General features: G+C 37.8%; 1 protein-coding gene across 19 annotated transcripts in view; it reads left to right on the top strand.

The window, feature by feature from the left end:
• Positions 1 to 25,824, top strand: part of NRXN1 (neurexin 1) — a 999,171-nt gene that overhangs the window by 474,296 nt on the left and 499,051 nt on the right. For all 19 annotated transcript variants that reach the window (XM_028139955.2, XM_028139954.2, XM_028139952.2 and 16 more), the window contains 3 exons: positions 12,417 to 12,539; positions 16,331 to 16,712; positions 18,150 to 18,340. In XM_028139955.2, the coding sequence (XP_027995756.1) occupies positions 12,417 to 12,539; positions 16,331 to 16,712; positions 18,150 to 18,340 (696 nt within the window). The remainder of the gene's footprint in view (positions 1 to 12,416; positions 12,540 to 16,330; positions 16,713 to 18,149; positions 18,341 to 25,824) is intronic.

Genomic DNA, 25,824 nt, shown 5'->3' with positions numbered 1-25,824 from the left:
GATATTGTTGGACAAACCTAGAAAATTTCAGAAGAAATGTTCTGAACTTGATATTCCCTTGGGTTCTGTGAAAAGGAATGTTTCTTTTTCACAACCAAATGTCATCAAAGACCACAGCCTGTTGGTCAGATACTTTTGTTTGTTTTACTAGAAAAAGCTGGTTTCTAAACATCCACCACTTCCTTCACAGTCTTGAGTTTCTTCCTTTGTCTGTGTTTATTTATTTACTAGAGGCCCGATGTACAAAATTCGTGCAAGAGTAGGCCTTCCTTCCCCCGGCTGCCGACACCGGCTTCCCTCTGGCCAACAGCAGGCAACTGGGACCCCGGCTTCTCTCACAGCCCTAGCTTTGTCCAAAAGGTCATCTGGAAGGACGTCCAGTCTAATTAGCATATTACACTTTTATTATCATAGATTGGTAGGGAGGTAGCACTGGTTATAGCTTCTCATTTTTCATGATTTCTGCTTACTCCTGGTGTCTCCTGCTTCATGATTTCTGTTCACTGCTTTGTCCTGTGCATGTCTTTTGGCTTTTTGCTGCTCCTGTACTAACTCTTGACACTGTATGTGTCTGTATTCAGACTCCCCAAGACAGAGAATCTAGTGGATTCAAAACTTGTTCTATTGAACAGAGATTTCAAATCATGTCACCTTATAAGCCATTGATCAGATTTTAGCTTTGGGGGCTGATGACCACTAGTGACCCAAGCAGCTGTATTTAGAGCGGGGTGGGGCAGGACACACAACATACTTCCCTCAAGGGGATGTAGGAGCTGCAGGCTTTTCACACAAACATTTTTTCTCTAGGCTGTCCAATTAAACCTGTTTTTATGATTGCTGTAAAATACTCATGTGGATTATAATTTGTTCACACAATAATGATTAACATATGGTGTATAAGTAAGTCAAGTGGGCAAGTCTCTTTAAATCAGGGGGGAAATGCCAGGGATATTAAAGAATTTAGAAACTGAAATGTTCTGTGTGCTCAAAGCTCTTATCCAATTCTTCCACTTGTTATCAATGGGAGCAAAGAGCAAGATGGATAAGAAGTGCATTATGAAAACGGTTTTCCCCAAAGGTAAAGTAAGAAATTCTAAGAGTATTTAAAACACTGTTATTTTTATTGTACTTGGATTATTTGTTGTTATTTGTTCTTTGAATGAATCATTCATATAATTGTGAGAATTCTTCACCCTTCCCAGGTTATCAGTCTGAATATAGACTTGAAATATTTATGCATAGTACTATTGAAATAAATTTCAAAGTCAATTATCCTTTTTAAAATAGATGATTATTATAATTAAAATTGCTTTGGAAATGTAGCATTTAAGGTAAAGATTACCAATTCTCTTTTAAAATTTGCATATAAAGAATGTACATAGCCATGAAATTTACTCATTAAATTGTCAGATACATAGAAAAGTTAGCCAATTTTGGAAATCAGTAAATTTCCAATGTAAATAAATGTTCACTACTAGGAAATCTGAAGAATTCTGAAATGTTTACATTTTCCTAGGTGCAAAGGAGATGTTTATGCATTTGAAAACTAAACTCAAAATATTATAGAACTAACACATTATAATGGCACCACAAAATTGCTGGTGTAGATTTTTCATGCATTATGAAAATACTCAGTAAAGGAAAATGAAAAAAGAAAGTATTTAAGAAGTTGTGCAAATATCCCCTTAGAATATGCATATATTCACCTAGCAGTGTTGAAATAGGCAGACAAAAATGGGGGTAGGACATGATAATGATTCAATAATGTGAAAAATAATAAAAATAGCTATAATAATCACATATAGGAATTCTGAAAGTGACATTGTAGATTATGAGATTCCTGATGTGTTTTAATTGATCCTTCATGTATAAATTTAATTGTTGAGTAGAGGAAAAAGTTTTTGAAGACAATTTAAAACATATATGTGATGAACAAATGAAAAGAAATTTAAAATTACCCAGAATCTCATCATCAGGGTCTATAAACATTTTAAAATTTAATCATTTTATCTGAAGATTTAGTTCAGTAAGTCAGCTGAGGTGCTTTACCTTGTCAAAAGTGATATTTTGTTAACTAATCAATTATTTAAGCTCCTCCATTAAGTAAAATTACTTTAGCAAATAAGCAGTTAAAAATAATAAATACTTTCTATTTTTGTTATCAATTATGAAATTGACAGGGAGTTGCAGTAGCAAAATTGTTTTTCTACAGTGTTTCTTTAAAATGTTTATAGACCCTGATGATGAGATTCTGGGTAATTTTAAATTTCTTTTCCTTTGTGCATCACATATATGTTTTAAATTGTCTTCAAAAACTTTTTCCTCTAATCAACAATTTAAAATAAACAATCAAAAGTGAATAAAGTCAAATGCTCTGTTAAGATCTAATTGAAACCAAACCCACCATTATTTAGGGCAATCTAGACCTACACTACAATATCTGTTTGTATTATGGTATGTACATTTTAAATGTACATTTAAATTGGGGGCTAATTTTCCCACTAATTTTGACCTACAAAATAGTTAGAAGTAGTCTTTTTTAAAGCAACATTTGGTTCCTAATTAGAATAATATTTGTTATTTGGAAGCTAGAGGAAGTAAAATACACAAAAGTAGCTACCATTTCAGTCCTTGGAAAACATTATTAATATCTTAAATGCTGGTATAACACATAATACTTTGCATATTACATATTTAGTATGTAATACCTTGTATAATATGTATTTCTTTAAAAATACAGGGTCATGGTGTGGAAATATTTTGCATTATGTACTTTTATTTTAGCAACAATATTGTAAGCATATGTCAAGCATGTGACTATAACATTTGGTATTTTAAAATCTAATCTATTGTTTACCTCAGATTTTATGCCAAAATGATATAAAGTAGGTTTTCATCATTGAGCCAGTTGAATAAATCTCTATGTACAAAAGTAAGTTCTATCATGATTCATCAGTGATCTCAGGAAAGTCAAATGGGCACTGTTTGGAAGCATCTGTAAGCAAGATGGCATACTCATAAGTGAGAAGATACTTCCAGGTGTGTTGCCGAAAGTTATTATCACTGACTGTAAGCTACTAAGTGGAAGTTTAACTAACATAATTTTACCATAGGGAGATCAATTAGGAACAGGCACACAGACATAATTTATTAAGTACAGCAGTTGGTAGACCGCCTCCAAGAAACCTCCAAGCAATAGCTCCTCAGATTAACCAAGTAAATTTGGCATAATATTAATTGCTAATAGCCATTGATATAGCCGGGAAATCATCTTTGTAGAATACTTCCTGGATAGTAAAGCAAGCCATTTCTTTCAGGAGACTTTGACTCAAAGACAACTTCAAACAAAGAAGTTATCCCAAAATTTTTCCAATTGCTAAAATAAATTATCAAAAAGAATAGCACTCAGGTTAATAGCTAACAGTTAGCCTGATAAATAAACTAATGATAAAAGAAACCAATTTAGTTTTCACTAGCTCGTATTACAGTATTAAAATTCAAAATAAAGAAGGATTTCATTGCTTGGAAAAAAATTTTTATTATCATTCTAACTTTTACATGATGGATGAATAAATTATAATGCATTATTTGTTCATAGCCTTCACTAATGAAAGAAAAAAGATCAAAACAAATCAGATGCTACAGTTCAATTATTCTAAAGACAAAATATTCCTTATCATATCTCTTAGAATGCGTTTTCTTAAAAAAAAATAGGTTTATAATGTTTACAACAAAAACTGAGAAATAGATTTTTAAGCATTATAATGATTTCTTAGATTATGTGTGGGTTGGGGGGAGGAAGGGAACAAATAGACTTAACAAAACCAGAAATTTAGATTTATTTCTTTTTCTAATATGATTGTTTTTGGAGAAGGTTTCTATAAGAATACCCGCAAAATACTGAGGGTCAGCTGAATTTTGCAAATTTAGTCTTACATTTAATGATATTCAGATGCACTTACATTGACAAAGATATGGAAAATAAAACACAGGTAAAGTCATTGTTTCTTGAATTATGCAAAAATATACATTCTTCTTGACTTTTCATAAAAGAAATTCTGTAACAATTATAGTAGTATGTTCAGATAATAAATGATATATTTAATTAAATAATCTTTGCATTTGTGACTACAATCAAAGCTATGTTTATGGAATATCAGGTAGAATGTTTGTAAGTTTCCTAATGCTCAGTACCTGTATGCTTTTACTTTCTTTTTTCCTTCATTCAGATACCTTGGCATTGTGTATTGCATAAGGCATGCTTAAATAAGTATCAATATAAATCAATGTAATTTTTTTCTTTTCAAGTTACACTAACATTGAATACATTATAACGCTTACTTAAAAGCACATCGACTGTTTAGTACTTCATTTTATACCTTCAAGCTATCCTTTTATGTGATAAGCATTTCTTGGAAATGAACTTTTTTTTTCCTTAAAATAAAGTCACAGTCCAAATTTTTCCTTTCATTATATTAGGTTTATTTTATTCTGCTTCTTCCTAAACTTGCCAGTTGAGCTAGAGTAGATATAGAGAGAGCTGTTTTAAAACATTCTTGTAGCCATATATTTATATAATTGGTGTTCATTTTTACTGCGTTGTAAATATAATTATGTTCTTAAAAGGTAATTTATATTTCTTAAAATGTTTGTGTTTCACATTTAAAATTTGTTTTACATCAGATATATTTATCCTGGTCTGTCATAAATGGGTACAATCAATGTCAAAGCTATAGAGGCTAAATGTTTCTTAGTAGAAGACTTAGACATTGTTTATTTATTTGCATGATATTTACCCAGCTATGGAGCAGGAAGTGAGGCAGCTACATATACTGGAGTTTATTTTGTACATAATAGAATACGGTTGGTGTGAGTTGGGAAAATGGCAGAGGAATCTCCGTAGGTGTTTTTTAAGTAATTATTTCGAAACCAGAAACTAAGGGCAGACTGCAGGTGTCATAATTACAACCTGGGAAGCTCATCCTCTTGTCATTCAGAGGTAGGAAGTGCTGCTGCCGAGTGAGTGGCTTTTGCATCTGTTTCCCTGGCTTTTCTCTCTTTCTTCCCTTTATTGTCACAAGGACAGGTTTATTTCCAGCTTCTCAGGGGAAGCTATTGTCCTCAAAATCAACTGTCAAGTAAAACTTGGTAGGACCTGGAAAAGTTGATACAGATAAACCTGATTTTACACACACACACACACACACACACACACGCACACACGCACACGCACAAATGTCCATTTTAATAAAGGCCGTGATTCTGAATTTGCAGTTGCCTTATGCCATTTAAAACCATCTTACATTGTTTTTAGTTTCTGCTGCTGTTGTCATTATAGTTTTTCGCTGATAAGAAAACTCAGGCTAAGCTGAAAAAAAAGCATTAGACTAAGTTAGCTCCATTACGGTTATGCTAGATTTAATGGCAACACTGAATCTAAAGTCTCCTGACTTTTCAGTTCTTGAATATTTTTCCATTATTTATTTATACTCAGTGTAAAACTATGAGAAAGGGAAACTCAAATTGTCTGTTTATTTATGTGTATCTTACAGGGGCCTAAAAACCAGCCCACAGGCTGACTGCTTCAATAAGTAGTTTTATTGAAACAAACACGCACCCATTGTTTACATATAGCCTATGATGGCGGGAATGTGTAACTCAATTACTAGATGCTATAGGCAGTTTCATGACCTAAAAAAGTTGATCAGCCATGTATAAATATGAATTAATTTATATGTATAAGACAATGCTAGTCTTTTAAGAACTGTATAGTATAACTATGGAAACTTTAGGATTCATGTCCACATGATGCTCATCTTTAACCCATATAGCTGTGGTTGAAAACACACAACCTGTTCTTAATAAAATGGAGCTAGTAGATGGATCATTTCCAGAAGGCAAATAAATGAACCCCAACCTGCCTCCCACCATGCAGTAGGGTAGCTTATAGCTTTACGGAAGCTCCCATCAGAATCCTCATGCTCAAGCAATGGTTTAATTTAGAGAAAGAGATTAACCGCTCACATAACTCGATGGAGTTATAAAGTAGAAAATACTTACATTTGATGACTAAGGCAGGGAAGAAGTTCAGAACCAATCCTTTTGAACAGTACTAAGATATAAGGTACTTGATACAGATGGTCCATTTGCGTACTTAGCATCTTTAAAATATAACGGTAGAGGGAGATGCTACCTAAAGGGTATGCAATGAGTTTGAGCTTTGTGACTCAAAATCCAAAGGTAATCTTCTAGGTTTAATTATTCTCAAACCACATCCACCTTTCAGCTTCAGAAACAGCTGTCATTTTAGTCTAGTTGACATCTTTGATCACATTGCTTCATAGATTTCTTAGCTTTATTTCTTTCTTTTCTGTTCCTCTTTACTATTTTTTTCCACATTCAAAAGCCAGTACAAGTAGGTCACAGGACATTTGCACACAAGGCTTTCTTCCAAAAAGGATCCAAAGTTAGTATTATATGCATCTTCTCGAATATAAATTTGGTTCCAAATATACATATGTGTATATAAATAAAATTGGTTCCAATATTTGAAAATGAGTTTAAAGTACACTTGCAAACAACCCTGAAATCGGTAAATAAAGGCTTGTGTAATCTTGTTGGAAATATAGATTTCACTTAACCTCCCATGGAGTTTTCAGTAAAATGAGTTTGACTATTTGTACATTCCTTGGAAGATATTATTTTCTTCATTAAATACGTTCATATTAATTTATGCTCAATACTTTTAAATAGAATTTAAATTGATTAACAAAAGTAATTTTAAATAATTTGGGAGGAAAACCTATGTGCCAAAAAAGTTTTTTTTAAAGGAAAGAAAAAAATGAAGTTGCTAAATTTATATGCACGTTCTAAATCTCGGTTTCCTGGTAGATAGAAATAAGGCAATGTAGTCTGTTCCATAACTCACATGACATCAGAGGAAATGACCTACAAAATCTTCAGAAAGAGTCTATGAATTTGGACTATGTAATTAAGGGCGTGTCGAGAATGCAGGCTAGAGGGCTGACAGTGCAGACCAATAATGATAGCATTGAATACTTCTAGACCTTGTTATACATAATACTGGTAAGTGATGTTCTGGTAAAATAGTTTTTAATTCATAAACTACAAAACAAAAAAAAATTTTGTAAATCAAATCCAATTTTAAAGCAAAGGGTTACTTGCAAAAGATATTTTAAAAAGCCTTTGCTGCAGTTTTCTGATGAAGAAAAGCATCCTTTATCCAAAGAGAGAAATGAGCCCCCTTGAGGAGTCTGTGGAGTCTGGGTTTCCGGGTGATACCTGCTTCTTTAACTGTGGGGCAGCTCCCCCTTTATATGGTTTTATAGTCCTTATGCATGATTACAGGGAAGGGGAGGGGATTCCTCTGCTTTAAGAAGAATTATAAAACCACTGCCCTCCTTTAGCTCCTGTAATTGTTCTGAGTAGAGGAAACTTAGAGAGATACTGTGTCAGAGTCTCCAGTACTGCCTAGCCTGACCAGCTTATTTGAACAGGACAGAGAATAATTTACCACAGCCAAGAGAAAGGGTTCTTTAAAAGTGACTTCCTTATTTCACCACACAACATTCTGATTATTTTTGTTTTCTAAGTGAACTTTCCCGTAGAGCAAGGCCATGTCCTGGTCCACAGAATGTTGCATTTCCTGCTCCTGTCTGATCCTTGTATTGATCATTTGATGCTATGTTCTATGAGGGATTCCAAGAGGACAAAAACAGAGTTATTCCCCTTAAAATCTAACTATCTAAATTAATAAACACATTTTTAGGATATTTCAATCTTGTCCCACTGTTTTCACTTGGGTTGAGTAGTAGGTCTAGAATAACTGTCCTTAAAGTTCTCTCTGCTCTCTGCCTACCCATGTCAAAACAAAAATGAAATTAAGAATAGTAAAAATCGCCGAAACCGGTTTGGCTCAGTGGATAGAGCGTCGGCCTGCGGACTCAAGGGTCCCAGGTTCGATTCCGGTCAAGGGCATGTACCTTGGTTGTGGGCACATCCCCAGTAGGGGGTGTGCAAGAGGCAGCTGATCGATGTTTCTCTCTCATCGATGTTTCTAACTCTCTATCCCTCTCTCTTCCTCTCTGTAAAAAATCAATAAAATATATTAAAAAAAAAAGAATAGTAAAAATAATAATATTGAACATTTTATAAATTTAGAGAACTTCACATTAGAATTGCAGTCTTTCATGTAGCCACAAGGTGGGAAAAGAGTACAGAGCAGTCTGGTCCTTCCCAGAATGACAGCATTTAAAGTTCGATACTGGAAAGTATATGCCTTTATCAGGTGTCCTTTTTTACAGGGAAAAATATAAGAAGGAAGATAAATGATTTACTTAAGGAGACACAATTAGTTGATGTCAGTGGTAAAATCCAATTTCCACTATCATCTCCTCCCATAGTGAAAATGGAGATGAAAAGTAATTAGCAAATGTGGTTATTAATCTGACCAGAAAACAGCTACCATCTTTTAAGTGTATCTCTTAATGGTTAAATCAATACTCTGTAAGAGCAGTAGATTTCAAAGAAGAATTTTCTTAGCTAACTGTGAATCTCCCATTTCCTGCTGCTCATTAAATTGGGGTTATCTCTAACCCTCTTAGCAGCAAAGTCTTAGGGCCACCTGGAATTCATAAATGGGTAAGTATTAATAGGATAATTAACTTGAACTTTTACTATCTGCATATTGTTTTGGAGGCTGAGGAAAGGACTCTGGAATGGAGACAGAAGATCTCAAGATCAATCATAATTTCACTCCTTTTTGCCTCTGAGAATTATAATATTCTCAACTTTTCTAAATCAGATTTTTTAACTAAAAATTGAAAAACTATTTCTGTGGCTTAATTAACAGATTATAGTAAGAATCAAGTGTAAAATTACATATAAGTTGTAACTCCCTCCAAAACACAAAGAATGATTGTCTTTAAAATAGAAACAATGCTATGAACTGTTCTTTAAAATCTTTAAAATATTGCTCACTATTTTACTCTGCTTGGGCTGCTATAACAAAATACCATGAACTGGGTCCCTTAGTCCACAGATGTTTCTTGTCATCGTTTTGGAAACTGACAAGTCCAAGATCAGCTTTCTGGCAGGTTTGGTTTTTGGTGAGGGCTCTCATCATGGCTTGCAGATAGCTGGCTTCTTTTTGTGGAAAGAAAGAACTCCAATGTCTCTTTCTCTTCTTATAGGGGCACTAATTCCATCATGGAGGCTCTAGCCCCATGACCTCATTTAAACCTACTTACCTCACAAAGGGCCCACCCCCTCATGCCATCACATTAGGGGTTAGCACTTCAACATATGAACAGTTGGTCCATAACACTCACATTAATGCTGGGAGAAAGATATTACTACCAATGAGACATGTTTTGATATCCCCAAAGAAAGAAGAAATCTGAAAAGGAATTCAGATTACTAATGGCTTGAGTGACTATAATTTTGCCATTCAAATCTACCCAAGAGGACAAATGACTCTCAAGCTCAAAATGTCAGTAGTTAAGCACCTTTTTTTATTACCAATTCCATGCTTTAAATGTCTGAGAATATGAGATCTCAAAGGTACTATAAAGATTAGTTAAAGATTAAGACCACCAGAAGCCGAATCTTCTAGCAGAATCCTGATTATGAGTGGATCATGCCCCAAATGAATGGTCTTTTATATCAGTATTCCTAGGTAGAGGTACAGTGTTTGATAGGGTTGTTCTTCCGCCATGACTCATACAGAGGGTATGTAACATTTCCCATCATTGTAATCAATCTGTCCAGCAAGCTGCAACTCGTGACAAGGAGTATATGTTCTACACCCTTCATTCAGATGTGGGGACCCTAAAATTTTAAATTGCTAGCCGAAGGTCATGTAGCTGGGAGGCAGGATAATGCAGGAGAAAGTATGCAGGCATTGGGTAGGCTAATCTGGGATGGAACGCTTTTCTATGACACGTTAACTGTATGACCTTGGGACAAGTAGTTTTAGTTTTCTGGGCCTTCAATTCCACATCTGTAAAATGATAATACTGTAAAGATGAAGTAAATTAACAGATAAAGTGCCTGGAACATAATAAGCATTTCCCAGCCCCCGGCTTCTTTCTTAGTAGCAAATCAAGGACGAGCGACCACAATTCTTAGCTCCCCTCCCTGTCCAGTGCACTCTTTATTATACTTCATGTTGCATAGATAGTGTTGTTTTGAACTGAGAATATTAAGTGCATTTTTAAAAGCCTTGTCTTCCAAAATCAATCTCTTCACATTTTTAATAATGCAAGAAAGGAGCTTGAAGTTGGCCCACAGAGATTTTTACGAACCTAAGGGTTATTTTTAATTGGATTTTGTGCCTGTTGTTATGGAAATCGTTGTTTCATAGATTAAGCATTATGACTTTACTGCAAGATCAAGCCCAGAATGGGGTATAATGATGATATCACCCTTATGCTTCTTTTTCTTGACAAAACACTTTTAAAATTAAGAGAAGGGGAGTGAAGCTGCTTCAAAAGCACACAGTTCTAAGGGGGAAAAAAAGATCTCCCCTATAAAAATAGCTTTAAAATGAGATATTCTCTTTTCAAAGATCAAAACTAAGAATGACCCTCACTGCCAGTAGGATACTAAGATTCTGCAGAGTTATTGAACACTCCTTTTTTCACTATTAAAACTAAAAAGAGTTCCTTTAATGCTGGAACTTGCTTTCAACATTTGGTCTCAAAGCATTTTTGCAGTTGCTGAGCTAACAGGCTTCCTTTAGTTATTCCATGATAAATCTCCCTAAAACTCTTCTATCTAGACAAGCTTTTATTCATGTATCAGGATGAATTTAACTTTTCTAAAGAAACAATAAGAGATGGTTTCTAATCTTCATGATGGCCCTATGTAGACATGAGGCAGTTTGTCATGCAAAACTTAGCTTATATAAGTGGCTCATTTTAAGCTCCAGTGAAATCCAACCAAGGAATACAGAACTTGTATCATCAGGAACATCCTAAGAGGGAAATCAGGGAGCTGGGTGGATAGTCTGCAGTACCAAAAGCAAACAATGAACGATCTCTTGTCGGACTGACTACTGACGTTTCTTCTACGTGGTTCCCTTATTTATTTATTTTTCCTCTTTAGTTCTCCTTTTCATTGTTATTTTAGTATGTCCTCCTGTGCTCCTTGGACAGTAATTGGTTTTGTTGAGAGAATTTAGTTGAAGAAATAGTGAAGCAAGTCCTGATCGTGAATTGAATGAAAGTCATTAAACTCAATGACGTCATGCATTTCATTATTGAAATGTACTAGAAAATGTCATGACTTTTAAAACACTGAAAATCCATCACCAAATAGTGTGGATCTTTAAAACCTTTTCATTATTTTTCTCAGTGAGTCATAATGTCAGTTTGGTAGAAATGCTTATTTTCCTATAAAATTTTTCTGGTTATACTAAAGGCTATTTTCCCTGATTTGTGTGTGTAGAAGAGGGACATTTGTCTTTGTCATTTCAATAATTTCCACAAATCAAACTTTCTGAGATAATCTGTTCTAAGCCTATTTAAATTCCATTTATCTATGGAATTTAAACTTCTATAGATTCACTGGCAGTTACTTTCTTGGTTATAATTCTTGTCCTTTTTCTCTTAGTTTTTACCTGGGAATCCCTGTCCTTTAGTGCTGTTTAATATCACTTTTTATTCCTTCCCACTCAATATGTGGCAGTTTTTTGGGCTGTGACTTCTGTTTTCTTCATTTTCTAAAAGGCAATACTTTTACCTACACTCATCTTCTATGCCTTCACTAGTTTTAGTTTTTAGACACAATAAAGTTAAGAACTTGGTGAACATAGGAAGTACATGTGGTCAGAGTAAAGGGAGCCCTCACACAGTTTAGTACCCAGAACAGTCTTCTGTAATCCAGCCAGTGGCCACTCCCTGAAAATTCTTAGCTAATGACCTATGGCCAGATCTCTCCCTGAGGTTACATGACTGCTAGCTGCTACATTAGCAAGAAAGTGATAACTGCAAAAATCAGAGAACTTCTTAGAAAAATAAAGGTGTGTGTAAATGTGAGAGGCTTCCCAATGCTGTATTGACTGTGCCCATTTATGACAACAGGTTCATTCGCTTGTCTTAGATCAATGCATAGTGTTAAAGATTCTTCTTAAAGTGTCACACCAGAATGTCTGCTAACTTGTCATTTTCCTTGCTTGCTATGACTCTAATGGGCTTGAAAATTGATCCAGCCAGTCTCTTCTCTCTTGCTCTCTCTCTCTCCTTTCTCTCCTTCCTCTCACATTTCTTTTTCTCTTCTCTCTCCTGCCTCTCCCTCGCTTTCCCCTTTCTTTGTCTCTTTCTCTCACTCTCTGTGAGGTTCATTTGCTTGACTGATGCTGAGTGTCCATAATGACTGTTTGGCATATTCTACAGGCAAAGGTCCCGAGACCCTTTTTGCCGGCTATAACCTCAATGATAACGAATGGCACACAGTGCGTGTGGTTCGTCGAGGAAAAAGTTTAAAGTTAACGGTGGATGACCAACAGGCCATGACAGGTAAACCCCACTGTCCCCATCACCCTCTCTTTTACTGAAGCTTTAGATTTTCCCATTTCTTGCAGGTGACTTTGAAAACCAGGTGCACAACTCGAAGCTGAGATATATAGTTCAATTTTGTGTGTGTGTGTGGTTTGTCTTTGGTTTTCTTTCTGTTTAAAAAAATATTACATATATTGGGCTGGCATTGATTAATAAGATTATATAGGTTCCAAGTATACATTTCTATGATACATCATCTATATATTGTACTGTGTGCCCACCACCTCAAATCCAATCATTTTCCGTCACCATATATGTGACCCCTTTTACCCCTTGCTACCCTCACCTCATCCCTCTGGCAACCACCATACTGTTGACTGTATTTGAGTATTTGTTTGTTGATTTGTTGATTTCTGTTTTATATCCCACTCATGTGGTTCTTAGCTTTATTTCTGACTGACATTTCTTATAGCATGGCTTTCTCTTTTTAATCTTTCAAATTTAAGTTAAATATCAATTCAGGTATTTCCCTCCATTTCATATTTACCAACACAGCAGCCAGTGCAACAAATTTCTAATCTTTTTCTGAGTGCTGTCATTATATATTTAATTATTTCCTCGCCTCTTTTTGTCTGCCTTCTTCCGTAGACTGTGAGTTTTGTGAAAACGGGACCCATGTCTGCTCCTCCTACCACTCTCTTTTTCATCACCTGACACATGCACTTACCACACACGCAGTCACTTTAAGTGAACCAACAAGTTCAATGTAAGGCTGGTGGGTTGGTTTGTTCTGCAGCAGAAATTACCCCGGCTCTGAGCAAGGCTGAACCTCAAGTAGCTGATCTGCTATCAGCTTAGGTACAAAAGATTTTATTTAGATATTGAGATTTTTATGTAAACACACCAGCCAGGTGGGTGTTTTTCTATAGAAAATTGTCATCCATCTGCTATATCCAGACACTTTGATCAGGGGCATTCTGCTCATTTTAAATTATTCTTCCCACTAACTCTTTGGAAAAGACTGGATTTTTAAATCATTGGAGCCTTTAAAAAATTCCTCCTTTAATGTCCTTAATTTTTTTCTTAATATATGTGTATAAGAGTAGAGGTGGCTACATTATATATAGATGATTAAACACTGAAATAAATTCTGAGGAAAAAAGGAGTTTTTAAAAGGCAGCCGTTAATGTTTTCTTAGTCAGTGGATAATGGCTTTGAGGTGCTAATTCTCTCCCTGGAGCAGGCATATCCGCCATTACTGTCAATGCAATTTATATCTGCTTATTAAACAAAGAATAGGCTCTCATAATGATTTTCCTTGTAATTGGGCCATGGTGGCTCCACCACTGTTTTTGTTATTTATGCTCTGCATACATATCCTATTCCTTTGAAAAGGAAACAGACATTAGGTGCTATTTTTATCACTGAACTTCTCAAGTCATCCTAAACAAAATGTGTTTCACTATTTCAGAGCTGCCAAGAACTTGACAATTTGGGGATAATATTTAATTTCAAGCATTAGGAATATTTTTTTTCTGGATATTTCTTTCCTATCATTTGGCTTGTTAATGGAATTTTTAAGAAGAAATATGACAATTTCAGGATTGGGGTGGGTTCACTGATTTAAAACTCAGATTTCAATATCATGAAAAATAAAATAAAAATCAATACAAGCCCAAGTGATTTTAAGCTTTTTATGTTTTTCATTTTATACGGCTTGTTAATTCAATGTTACTGGTATCTCTAGAGCTTTATATTTGACAATTATTAAAGGCTCATTTGATTTGCCACCAAAGAGTTTTCCATAAAGTAGTGTGGAGGTCATTTAACAAGAAGAACTGAAGAAGGAGAAAGAAATGATATAAGGAACCAGAATTGCTAAGGTTTAATTATGTTTTTGCATTAGATAAACAAGCAGGAGACATAGTGGGGAGGAAGGAAGAGGACTGGCAACTATATACAGTGGTATTTTCAGCTTTAAAAAAACTTTGCAGAGAGGGGATTTGAAAAAAAACAATGACTGATAAGAAAACACACACAGGGTGACAGGACAGTTGTTACCAGGATCAAGGACTAGTAATCAGGTGTGAAAATTAAGTAGAGTCAAATTCAGGTTAGGGGCGAGATTTTTTACACCAGTAAGTTTATAAGCGTCAAAATCAATTAAGTATGTAGACAATTTTTCTTGCACAACAAAGAGTATGCCTTTTATATTTTACTTACAGGCATTTCCTGAAAATGCCACCTAATATTTTACTGTCTTGACTAAAGAAATGGAAATCTGTCCAGCTGGTTGAAGGAGACCCACTTAGGTGGTTATTCCATCTTCATTACACCTGGGGGAAGATCCAGTGAATTTTCTCAGTGTTTGGTACTGGGATCGGCTCTAATGAATGTATTTATTAATATCATGGATGATGGAATAGTGTAAGCTTAATAAATTTTCCAATTATGCCAAATTGAATAGTGAAGTTAGTACCCAGAAGAACTTGATTGCAATTGTAATAACCTTTTTGATTTTCAGAAGAATGCAAATGTCAGTTTAATTAGACAACAACAAGATGCTGGAATTGAGTCACTAGTAAAGATAAGGTACTTTATATTGTGTCTTAAAAAAACAAGCTTACATCTTTTTTTATGTAGTTTATCTTCAACCCTGAAGGTAGGTGCGATTATCACTCTGGAGGTAAAGTGATACTAGGTTGCCTTTCAAAGGGGTTGACAGAGAAATGTGGCAGGATGAAGAGGGATGGGGATGAATTGAAGAGTGAATCACCATATAAATATGCAACCAAGCTTCATACTCAAGTGTTTAGAGACTATAACTTTGGTAATGTGGACTACTTTTACTGGTATTCTCAAAATTGGACATACCTTGAATTTGTGCTCAATTTCGTTTTCCAAAGCATAAGGGCAAGGAAAATGGCATAGACTATGGAAATTATTCAGCACAGAAAAAGGAAGGTGAAAATGACATACTTCAAACACATTTTCATGGTTCATTATTGGAAAAATAGTCAGTAGCTTTTCATTATTTTAATTGGTGATAAGAAAATATGCAGTCACATTATTTTCTTTTTAAGAACATTTCTTATACAGGAAAACATCACTATGAAGCTGGAATACATCACTTTCTACTGGGCTGATTTAGGACAATCATTGTCTCTAACTCCTTCCCCTGTCTTCTTTCCCTCCTTCCTTCTTTCCTTCTTTTCTCCTTTCCTTCCTCCCTGTCTTCCTCCTTCCCTTTCCTCCCTAGCTCCCTCCCTTACCTCCTTTTCTTTTCTCTCTCTCCATTCCTCTTAATCTTTCTTTCTCCCTTTCTCCATTACTTATTTCCTTTTTTTCTGCTACTTTTTAAAATATATATATTTTTATTGATTTCAGAGAGAGGAAAGGAGGCGAAGAGAGAGGTAGAAACATCAATGATGAGAATCATTTATAGGCTGCCTCTTGCACACCCCCTCCTGGCCCGCAAGCCAGGCATGTGCCCTGAACTGTAACCTCCTGGTTCATAGGTTGATGCTCAACCACTGAGCGATGGGCTCTTGTACTTTTTAAAACTCTGTAACTTTGTGTAATGAGGACAATTTTTATTAAGGCTAAAATTTAGACAGAGAGAAACCTGACCTAAGAAAGTTGTATTATGTGTTTCAGCCTTGCCCTTTAACATCACTTCTATGATTTTACTATATATAATTGAATATCAAAGAGGTATTTGGATTCTTGTATCTTAAAATATGATGTTGTTATAAATTGAAAGTGCCTTCCAGATATGGAAAATAATAATGCATGATTCTCCCATTTAGGTCAAATGGCAGGCGATCATACCAGACTAGAGTTTCATAACATAGAGACTGGCATCATCACCGAACGGCGGTATCTGTCTTCTGTCCCCTCCAACTTCATTGGACACCTTCAGAGCCTGACATTTAATGGAATGGCATACATTGACTTGTGTAAAAATGGTGACATAGATTACTGTGAGCTCAATGCCAGGTTTGGCTTCCGGAACATCATAGCAGACCCTGTTACCTTCAAGACCAAATCGAGCTATGTTGCCTTAGCTACATTGCAAGCCTACACTTCTATGCATCTTTTTTTCCAGTTCAAGACAACATCCCTAGATGGACTAATTCTATATAACAGTGGGGATGGAAATGACTTTATTGTGGTTGAATTAGTTAAAGGGTGAGTATATGACAGTCTAATGACAAATGAAACTTTGGGGAAATGGGCCTCCATTTCCAAAAATATACATTAAACAAAATGTATTGGCTTACAAGGTCATGGGCAGGGGTATACAAATAATATATTCATTTAAATTATTTAAGTGTCTTACAAATTAATTGGGTATTGTGTAGTCTTTTACACCTACATTTCCATATATGAGATATTATATGAGATATAAATAACATCAAGTTCTAATTTATGTTATGCATTCCATAAATCTTACACTTCAAATGTGGATTGCCTTACTATTACTAAGCACACAATAATTCTACAAAATAATTCCTACAAATTTGTAGGCTAATTTGTGCTACATTAAATAGATAATTCAAGTAATCAGGCTCCTTCAATTTTACAAAATCCCATTTAACTCAAGTTGAATTCTATGTCCAAGTTCCTTGAAGAATTTAGAAAGATTTTTGTGAAATTACCTTGAAAGTGTGATAAAAGTTTTATATAATTTAATTAATATGGGTATTCATTCATTCAGTGACTATTATTGCATATTTACAATGGGCTAGATAATGTGCCAGGAAATGTGTGTGTGTGTGTGTGTGTGTGTGTGTGTGTGTGTGTGTGTGTGTGTGTATGTTTCTGTGTTTCTTGCTACCCCATGCATATCTCAGATTCCACCAACCCCAAGGCACACATATGCAAGTACTCAATCTGAGGGGTTGTAGGTGAAAAGAAGCATTGTGAAAATTTTGTGAAAATTTAGATAGAAAAGAAGCATTGTGAAAATTTTTCTAAGATGATCATGTGCAAAGGCTGCGTGTTTAGGGAAAATATGAAATGTATGAAACAGGGAATGAATACTAGAGCTGAGACTTGAAGGATGAGTCCACATTTCCATAGAGAAGCAGGCATTCGAGGTGGAGGGGAAAGCAGTGCAAGAAGCTGACAAGAATTACCAGTTCATTGTGGTTAGCAAAGGCTGGAGGGGCTGGTGAAAGAGGGAATGATATATACTTTCCAAAATCATTTGGTCTGGCCCTGCCAAGGCATTAGGGTTGAAGCAATTAAATGTTTGACCAAATATAGCAAGCTGATTTTTAACTTGATAATTTTGTATGGCCCATGAATGATGTTATAAATATCTAAATGGCCCTTGGCAGAAATAAAAGGTTCCCCACCCCTGATGTAGAACCTAATTTAAAAAAAAAATAATAATATATATATATATTCATTATTCTTTATAGTGAAAATAAAGAATCTGCCTTACTGACGCAGAATAGTGTTTCCTTCTCATTAGCTGAGTTTTTATACAAGTCACTCACATGACTTCTAGCAAGGACAGAGTCACCTGAAAGAAAAATTCTCCTCTTGTTATATCAAGTTTGACTCCATAAAAAAGTTCAAAGAGTGATGGCATTTTCCCACTGTCCTTTCTTCCGCCAGGTACTTACATTATGTGTTTGACTTGGGAAATGGTGCTAACCTCATCAAAGGGAGTTCAAATAAACCTCTCAATGACAATCAGTGGCACAACGTGATGATATCAAGGGACACCAGCAATCTCCACACTGTAAAGATTGACACGAAAATCACAACACAAATCACCGCCGGAGCCAGGAACTTGGACCTCAAGAGTAAGTGCGCTGGGTCAAAGCAGCGGACACGAACCCCATAGTTGCCACTCACCTGGCAGAGCTTGTGTGTGTGTGTGCGCGCGTGTGCGTGTGTGTGTGTGTGTGTGTGTGTGTGTGTATACCTTCTGCAAATACTAACCAGAATTTCATTTCCTGCATATAATTAATAATACAACACACAAGCTTCTGTTCCCTCTTTAATGTGGCAGAAACATGCATTTTTAATAGCAGTTCAAAACATGCAACACCTAAGAATGCATGTATGATTAAATTTTAAAGGGTGAGAGGAATGTATTTGTTTCCATATTATAAAGAAAAATAGGCATTTGCAAGTTTCTGTAGTCCCAACAGTTTGCAATCAATGGGGAGTCAAGGTAAACAGATACCTAAGGAGTTTCTTCAAGAGCTTATTAGTTTTCTTTCCTTGGTGAGATGTCCTAAATACGTACAGCCCCTCTAACCAACCGGGGTCTGAGCCTGGCTTATGCCTTTGTGCCTCCAACAGTGAATCCTCCCACCACACATGCACCAGTGGGAATGTTTCTTTTACGAGTTTCTAACAAAGTCTTAGCAGACATTTTCTTTCCTTATTGATACTTGATTTCTCCAAGTAAGCAATACAAACATCTTAGAAAATATGTCAATAATAGGAAAAAAATAACACAAGTTTCTATCTCAGCGAGCTTTTGTGAATTACTAAAAACATATCTATCGATCCCACCACATTTTTTATAATATATTTTTATTGATTCCATCGAGAGGAAGGAAGAGGAAGAGAGAAATAGAAACATCAATGATGAGAATCATTGATAGGCTGCCTCCTGCACACCTCTCACTGGGGATCAAGCCCGGAACCTGGGCATGGGTCGTGGTTCATAGGTTGATACTCAACCACTAAGCCATGCCAGCCAGGTGATCCCATCACATTTAACATGACAACCAGCATTGGATGAGGTATCATTAGCATTTTATTAAGCAGGTAAGAAACCTGAGTTTGGAATGACTTGCCCAGGGATAAAAATACTGGTACAATTGAGCAAAGACACACCCCCAGTTTTGACCCAGGCCCCTCTGTTGCTGCTTCTGCCCTGTCCTGGGTGCATTCCATAATCCCACAGGGACCCTCATGCTCACATTTTTACTTGGCAAGAGGTGTTCTTTGTACTGATGTGATCTTCCCCTTTGATTCAAAGACAATATACATGGGGCAGTTAGGGAACTGGAAAGAGAAAATCCAGCAGAAGTCTTTCTAGAGAAAAGTCCTCTTTCTAAATCAGATAAAAGAAGAAAGAAAAGTGTTTCACTTTCTGTAATTGCAGAACTTATTTATAATCACCCAACACCTAAAATATGTGGTAATGGCTGTCTCTCTCTCTCAGAGTGGCCTCTTGTTAACTTCAAAGACATCTTGTTTGTGTCCATAAATCTAGTAGCTTAGCTCAAAAGGTAAAATGCAATTCAAAGGAAATGCTGCTTAACAGGCCAACCCTCTTTCTTGTCCCTGACTGAGTGAATGGAGGGCATTTTCTGCCCCTGATTTTTTGTGCCCCGGATGTCCACAGCAGGCTCAGGCAGTAATTGTGCAGGGAAAGGGAGAGATCGTGACACTGAGTGTGCTGGCCAAGCCGGCCACCAGCTCAAAGCCAAATGCTGTCCTGTTTGTGTAGGGAGGGACCTCAGGAAGCATGAATGAGCCTCACTGGAAACTGGGCACTGTGTCAGGGACTAAAACGGCTGGAAAAGAGCAGTTCAAGGTGGGCTGAAGTATGTGACCTGCACAGACCTGCCCATCAAGGGCACAGAGAAGCAGTGCCAGGTAGACACATCGTTTCTCCTTCCTACCTAGGTGCCTACTGCAATCGGGGGGCTTATTCAATAGGACCGTCCATATGAACTCTCCACGCCATACTGAGCAGCGCTGCTGTCTTCCGTGCCAGTCATGAAGGATTCAGCCATGCCAATCTGTCTTGGACAGCTTTGATTTTATGTCTTCTTTTTTTTTTTTTTTTTTGCCTAAGAGCTGTATTCTTACAGGGTTAAAAGAAAATCATCAGATTTATTCTACACTCTTCTTAAAGTCACTTTAGTTCTTCTCAAAGTGCAGTCAACCAACTTAACCCCATCGGAGTCACGTGGTGGGACTTACTCAATGCAGAGTCACGGGCCCCTCCTCAGACAGACTAAGATTGACGCGCAGGGAACAGGTGTCCGTATTTTTAAAGAGCACTCACGAATCTAGACCCTGTGTTTTTCGAAGTCCAGAAAGAATGCAGTATCTATGTTGAGGCCAAATTTAACTCACTTTTTAATTTTAGTAAAAATCTTGGCTTTGCCTTTTTTTCCCTAAGAATCTTACTTGTGTTTTCTGTGCTGAGATGATATTGGATGCCTAGTGTTATTTCTCATGTTACCATTCCTTAAAAAGGCACTAGAGGGCAGCATATGGCCACAAAACTTGCCATCTGGGATTCAGGAGGGCTCCTTTTGTGCTAGGAAGCAGAATTTCTTTGTTTTTCCACCATCCCGGATCCCAGTTAGCCTTCTAATAATGCATGATTCCGCCTGTGGCTCTGTTTCATTATATACATTGGACCTGACAGTAGAAATTTGAAAGCTAGGGAACATGTATCCCAACCCCTACCTTGACTTTGAAGGAGATGGTCAGAAATGGGCAGCAGTCGAATGATCTTTCTCTGAAAAATAGAATGCTATGCAGGTGACCTTGTTCAAATTATGTTTCATGACACTGCCGGGTTCTCAGGGGAGGTGTGTCTCTCCCTGCTGACACAGTTTTGCTTTCATCTTTATTTCCCAGCTGTTTGTGTTCTATTCCCTCTGGCTATTATGGACAAGCTGCAACATGCAATGAAAAGAGCGGCATAAATTTGCTCTCTGGAATGAATTTCTAGCACAGCTGTACATTCATTGTGGGGCTTTTGAGTCCTGCCCCCTTCAGAGAGATAAAGGGTTGGTGTAACGCCTCCTCATGTTCCTTCTCTTGTTCCTATAGTTGGCAAATGTGTATGTTTGTATGTGGTTGTATATGGGAAGGAGCTGATATTTATTGATTTCCTATGAAATGCTAAGGAGATTTAAATCAGGTTATTTTATTTAATCCTAGCCATTACCCAGGGACTTGAATCAAGGTCAGTCTTGTTCATTCATGAATCTAGTTCAAGAACAAAGAGGGGGAGGAAAGATCGTCTCTGACCTCCATCTTCTATAGGTATCTTTCTTTATAGCATTACTTGTTTAATCTTCAGCAAATTGAGGACAATTTACTTGATGGGGGACAAAAAAAAAAAAAAGATTTCCAGGTGACTGGAATACAGTGCCCTCAGGTGGCCACTTAGCAAAACTACCTAAAAGTGAGTATTTCATTTATAGGCCACAGGTAGGTCAGGGCAGGCTGAGATTTGCCCTTTGTTCTTCCTCTCAGACCCCAAATTTCTTGCCCCTAAGGGCTTTGCGCAGCTCTCCTTCTGTCCCCTATCTTATCTCTTCTCTCTTCCCACCCAAACTAGGACTTTTATCTATTCATTAACCTTCCTTTTATCCCTCCACAAATCTCCCTTTCCCTAATCAGAGAGGGCCCAACCAGGGCTTTCCTTTCAAATGCATTCTACTTCTAAGCAAAGATTAGAAGGTAAAGGCAGGGGAGCACCTCCCTTCCAGGATGTACCCTGTGTGGGTTTCTTGTTTTGTTTTTTGTTTTGTTTTTTTTTGTTTTTGTTTCCAAATTGAAGGCAAGAATGTCCACCAGCAAAAGAGTTATGATTCCCTTTGTTGCGCTGGTCTGGAGCCAAACCTGCAGTATCTCTGAGCTTTGGCTGTAGTATTCTTATTCTTTCCAACTTGATCTCACACTTGTCTCCATTACTCAGCTACCTACTCCCTCAACCCCTGCGCCCCCATTGTCTACCTTTTACTGTTGCTATTTGATACCTCATTGCTGTGGTACTTGAGGGTTCCAGAGGACACCCAAGTCCTGGCCGTGTCTAAGCATGCCCAAGCTTTGTCTGTTCAGCCACATGCCATCTGATCGCTCATTTGCTCAAATAAGAAACTTTAAAAGAACAGTCTGACTTCGAGCTTAGCCTTAAAGCAGGAGGTGGCACTGAAAATGGAGGCAAGCTCCTGTTGTCCTGTTGGTTAGGCTATTGTTAGTAGATTGATTGATTGGTCTATTGATTATAGTTTGTAAGGAAAAGAGATTTACTCCCATAGCTTCAGTTAATGGGAGATTATTTTAAGGATCCATTAGGAAGAAAGACAAATCCTTTTAGCTGCTGAGCCATGAGGTCATATAGCAAATAAGAACTTTGTTCTAATAGTCATACTGGCATCTCAAGAACAATCCTCTTAGGTGCTCCCTTGGCATATCCCCCATACATCCTCCTGCTGCTCTGCCCACTCCCACTGGGGTCATTTCTCTCTCTTCTCTGCTTCTGGCTTCTTCTACCTTGCCTTCTTCCCACTCATGGCTCCTACCTATGGCTTTTGTTCCTGTGTGTGTCCCCACTTCTGCCGACTCTCCTCTTCAGCTCACATTCAAATTCCCCAGAGTGAGTGGACCCGCCTGGAACACAGCTTCATGGGCTTTTGCCCTGCGGCTGTTGCTCAGGCTCACTTCCTCAGGCCAAGCAGCTGTAAACACAGAGGTAGATTTACAAGGTATAAAATGGATGATCTTGAAGATGAGCTCTAGAAAAGCAGGCTGGGTTGGAAGGCTCCCCTTAGCTTCTCAGAGGGTAGCAGGGTGATTTGGTGATTTGTGTATTTAGAAAGGCCCTCCATGTGGTGCCAGACGGTGAGGATGGCCTGGAGACCCCCAACACCTGGGGGCCTTCTTGCAAGGCCTGCGAAAAGGACCGGAAGCATAATCCATATTTGCAGGACACAGACCACAGGGAGATATAAAGGAAAGCCCATGCATGTTTCTTCACTCAGATTTGGAAGGCTGTTCCCTGAGTCCGCTGGTGTATTAAACAGTGTCCCTACTCTTCTTTGAAGTGTCGCTTGGTTTTCTTTGGTCTTCTGCAACAAGGAGAGGAGGAATTATGGGGTTTTGAGTAGGAGAGTGGAGTTTATGATGCACTTTAGAATCATTTCTTTGGCTTCTGTATAGAGAATGGGCTGAGGCTGGTGGGAAGAGAGATCACTTTGGAGGCAATCATCATGTATGGACCATAAAAGTAAGACTTGACATTTTTGTTACTCCTTTTCCCACACAAGCATTGAAAGACACTTAGAGATATGAAACTTGTTTCTCTCCTGCCTTCTCCATTGAGTTCCCAGGTTTTGCAGGACTCAGTCTCAATCTATTATCTTTACTATAATTCCTTTGTCAGCTCATTTTAATGCCTCTCACCCCCACCCCCAATGAGGTGTTATTTTCTTTCCACACCCAGCTGTCTTGACCCAATGTTAACTTTTGTCTTGTCTTGGAAGTTCTTTCTTCTGCTTTCCCACAACCCCTGGACCATCTTATCCAACTGCAGCAGAGTTCAAGTTCGTTATTCCCTAAAAGCACTTAAAAAAATTTCTTTACCCTTTGTGATTGTTCTGGAATCTCTTCTACATTAGCCATAGTTTTCATGTTTAGTTTTTTCAACTCGCTCCAAATCTGTTATTTGAAAGTTCTCTTTCCACCTTTGATCATTGATCTTGAAGACATTCTGGTATGATTCATTCCTTTTACAAACAAGAGGAATATGCTCAGGCAGCTAGTTAGTGTTTTATATCTAGTCTTTAATTCCCAGTTCAACAATATTTACAATAGACCAGGGAAAACAAGCTTTTTTTTTTTTTTTTTTTTTGCTCACATTAACCTCGATTAACTACCAGTGACAGCCTGGAGCAACATTCTGAAAAGAAATCTGAGACCTTCTATGGACTCACTGGAGAAGACTATTCCCATGGCCCGCCATAGGTGCAAGATGGAGACTGTAGGTTATCTACCAGCTTTTCACTTCTGGTGCAGGTTTGAAGGCCCTGAACCTTCCCATTCCTAGTTGGGGGTAGGTGACACAGGTGTTTAAAGCCCTGATGCTGGTTTCTGCTCACCCACAACATTGGCTAATCTCTGACAGCCTCAGGCCTTGGCTTGTGTGTCTACAAATAGGTAAGGGAGGTCATGCACCAGGAAAGATAGCTTTCCTCAGTCCTCCCACAGGGATGCGTAGGCTCCTGGAAACCTGAACCCAGTGCTCAAATGCCTTTCAGATGTGGTACCAATTTATCATGATGCAGTGGGGCAGGGAGAGATTAGATGACCTGATCTCATAAAGCTGGTGCTATTTAGGGTGTGGAGAAGCAAGTGCCTGCAGGTGCTCAGAGCTGGGCTCTTAAGGGTCAGGTCACTTCTCGAGAGATCTCAGCCTCTTCATAGCTGGGTCTTCAGTGCACGTCCCTCTTCAGGGACTGCCAAGGGTGAAGCTGAGCGGTCTTCCCAGAGGTTGAGCTTCTCCGGATGTCACAGCCATCTGGGAAAGCAAGCCTGGCAAAGTCTCTCTCACTCCAGAACGTAAGTCTCATGGTTTGTTTGGTTCTTTTTTTTTTTTTTTTCTGAAGGGAGAATTAGACAAAGGTCTTTGGGGTACAAGAAGCACAAACCCATTCAGACTAACTGAAGTAAAAGGCGGGGGGGGGGGGGGGTGCGGCGAGAGGCAAAGTATAGCATTCAAGGGCTCAAGAACAAGAGAGCAAAGTTTTAGTCTGTGCATCATAAAAGCATCTTTGCCGCTGTTCGTCTCCATGGGGGCTGGGGGCTGCCTTCTCTCAGCTTCCCAACGAGCACCCCCTCATTCTTCTCCCTCTCTGCACAATGTGAAAGTTTTCTCTGCTTTCACAAGCACTGGCAAACTTGGCCTCCCCAGACCTGGCTTTCCACCTCCGACCAACTCAGAGACCCAAGAGATACTCACTTGAGTTTAGGAATCCTAGTGCCAAATTCTTGGGAGAGTAAATTTGGTTGGGACACACGTTATCCCTGTGGCCAGGAAAGGAATATAGGGCCGCTCTGGCTTTGTTTGAAGACATAAACAGGACACTTGAGATATAATGGAGCCATCAAAGGAGCCCAAGGTGATCTTTAAACTGCTATGCAAAAATCGGGGGGTTGGGTTTCCTTGCCCTGGGGCAGGGGTTGGAGGTAGCTGCTACCATCATCAAAATAGTGGAAAACTAGGCATTGCATGGAACCAAATGTTCAGTAGACTAAACTCATCAATGCTTGGGCGAACAAAATTATGTTGTGGGTGGAGACTGAGACTGTGTTGATCTGGGCCAGGGGTCCTCAAACTTTTTAAACAGGGGGCCAGTTCACTGTCCCTCAGACCTTTGGAGGGCCGGATTATAGTTTAAAAAAAACGATGAACAAATTCCTATGCACACCGCACATATCTTATTTTGAAGTAAAAAAACAAAACAGCAAAAACACCCGCATGTGGCCCGCGGGCCGCAGTTTGAGGACGCCTGATTCT

This window comes from Eptesicus fuscus, chromosome 16 (assembly GCF_027574615.1).
Source record: "Eptesicus fuscus isolate TK198812 chromosome 16, DD_ASM_mEF_20220401, whole genome shotgun sequence".
NCBI classification, from domain to species: Eukaryota; Metazoa; Chordata; class Mammalia; order Chiroptera; family Vespertilionidae; genus Eptesicus; species Eptesicus fuscus.
This window is presented reverse-complemented; position numbering and strand designations above follow the sequence as displayed.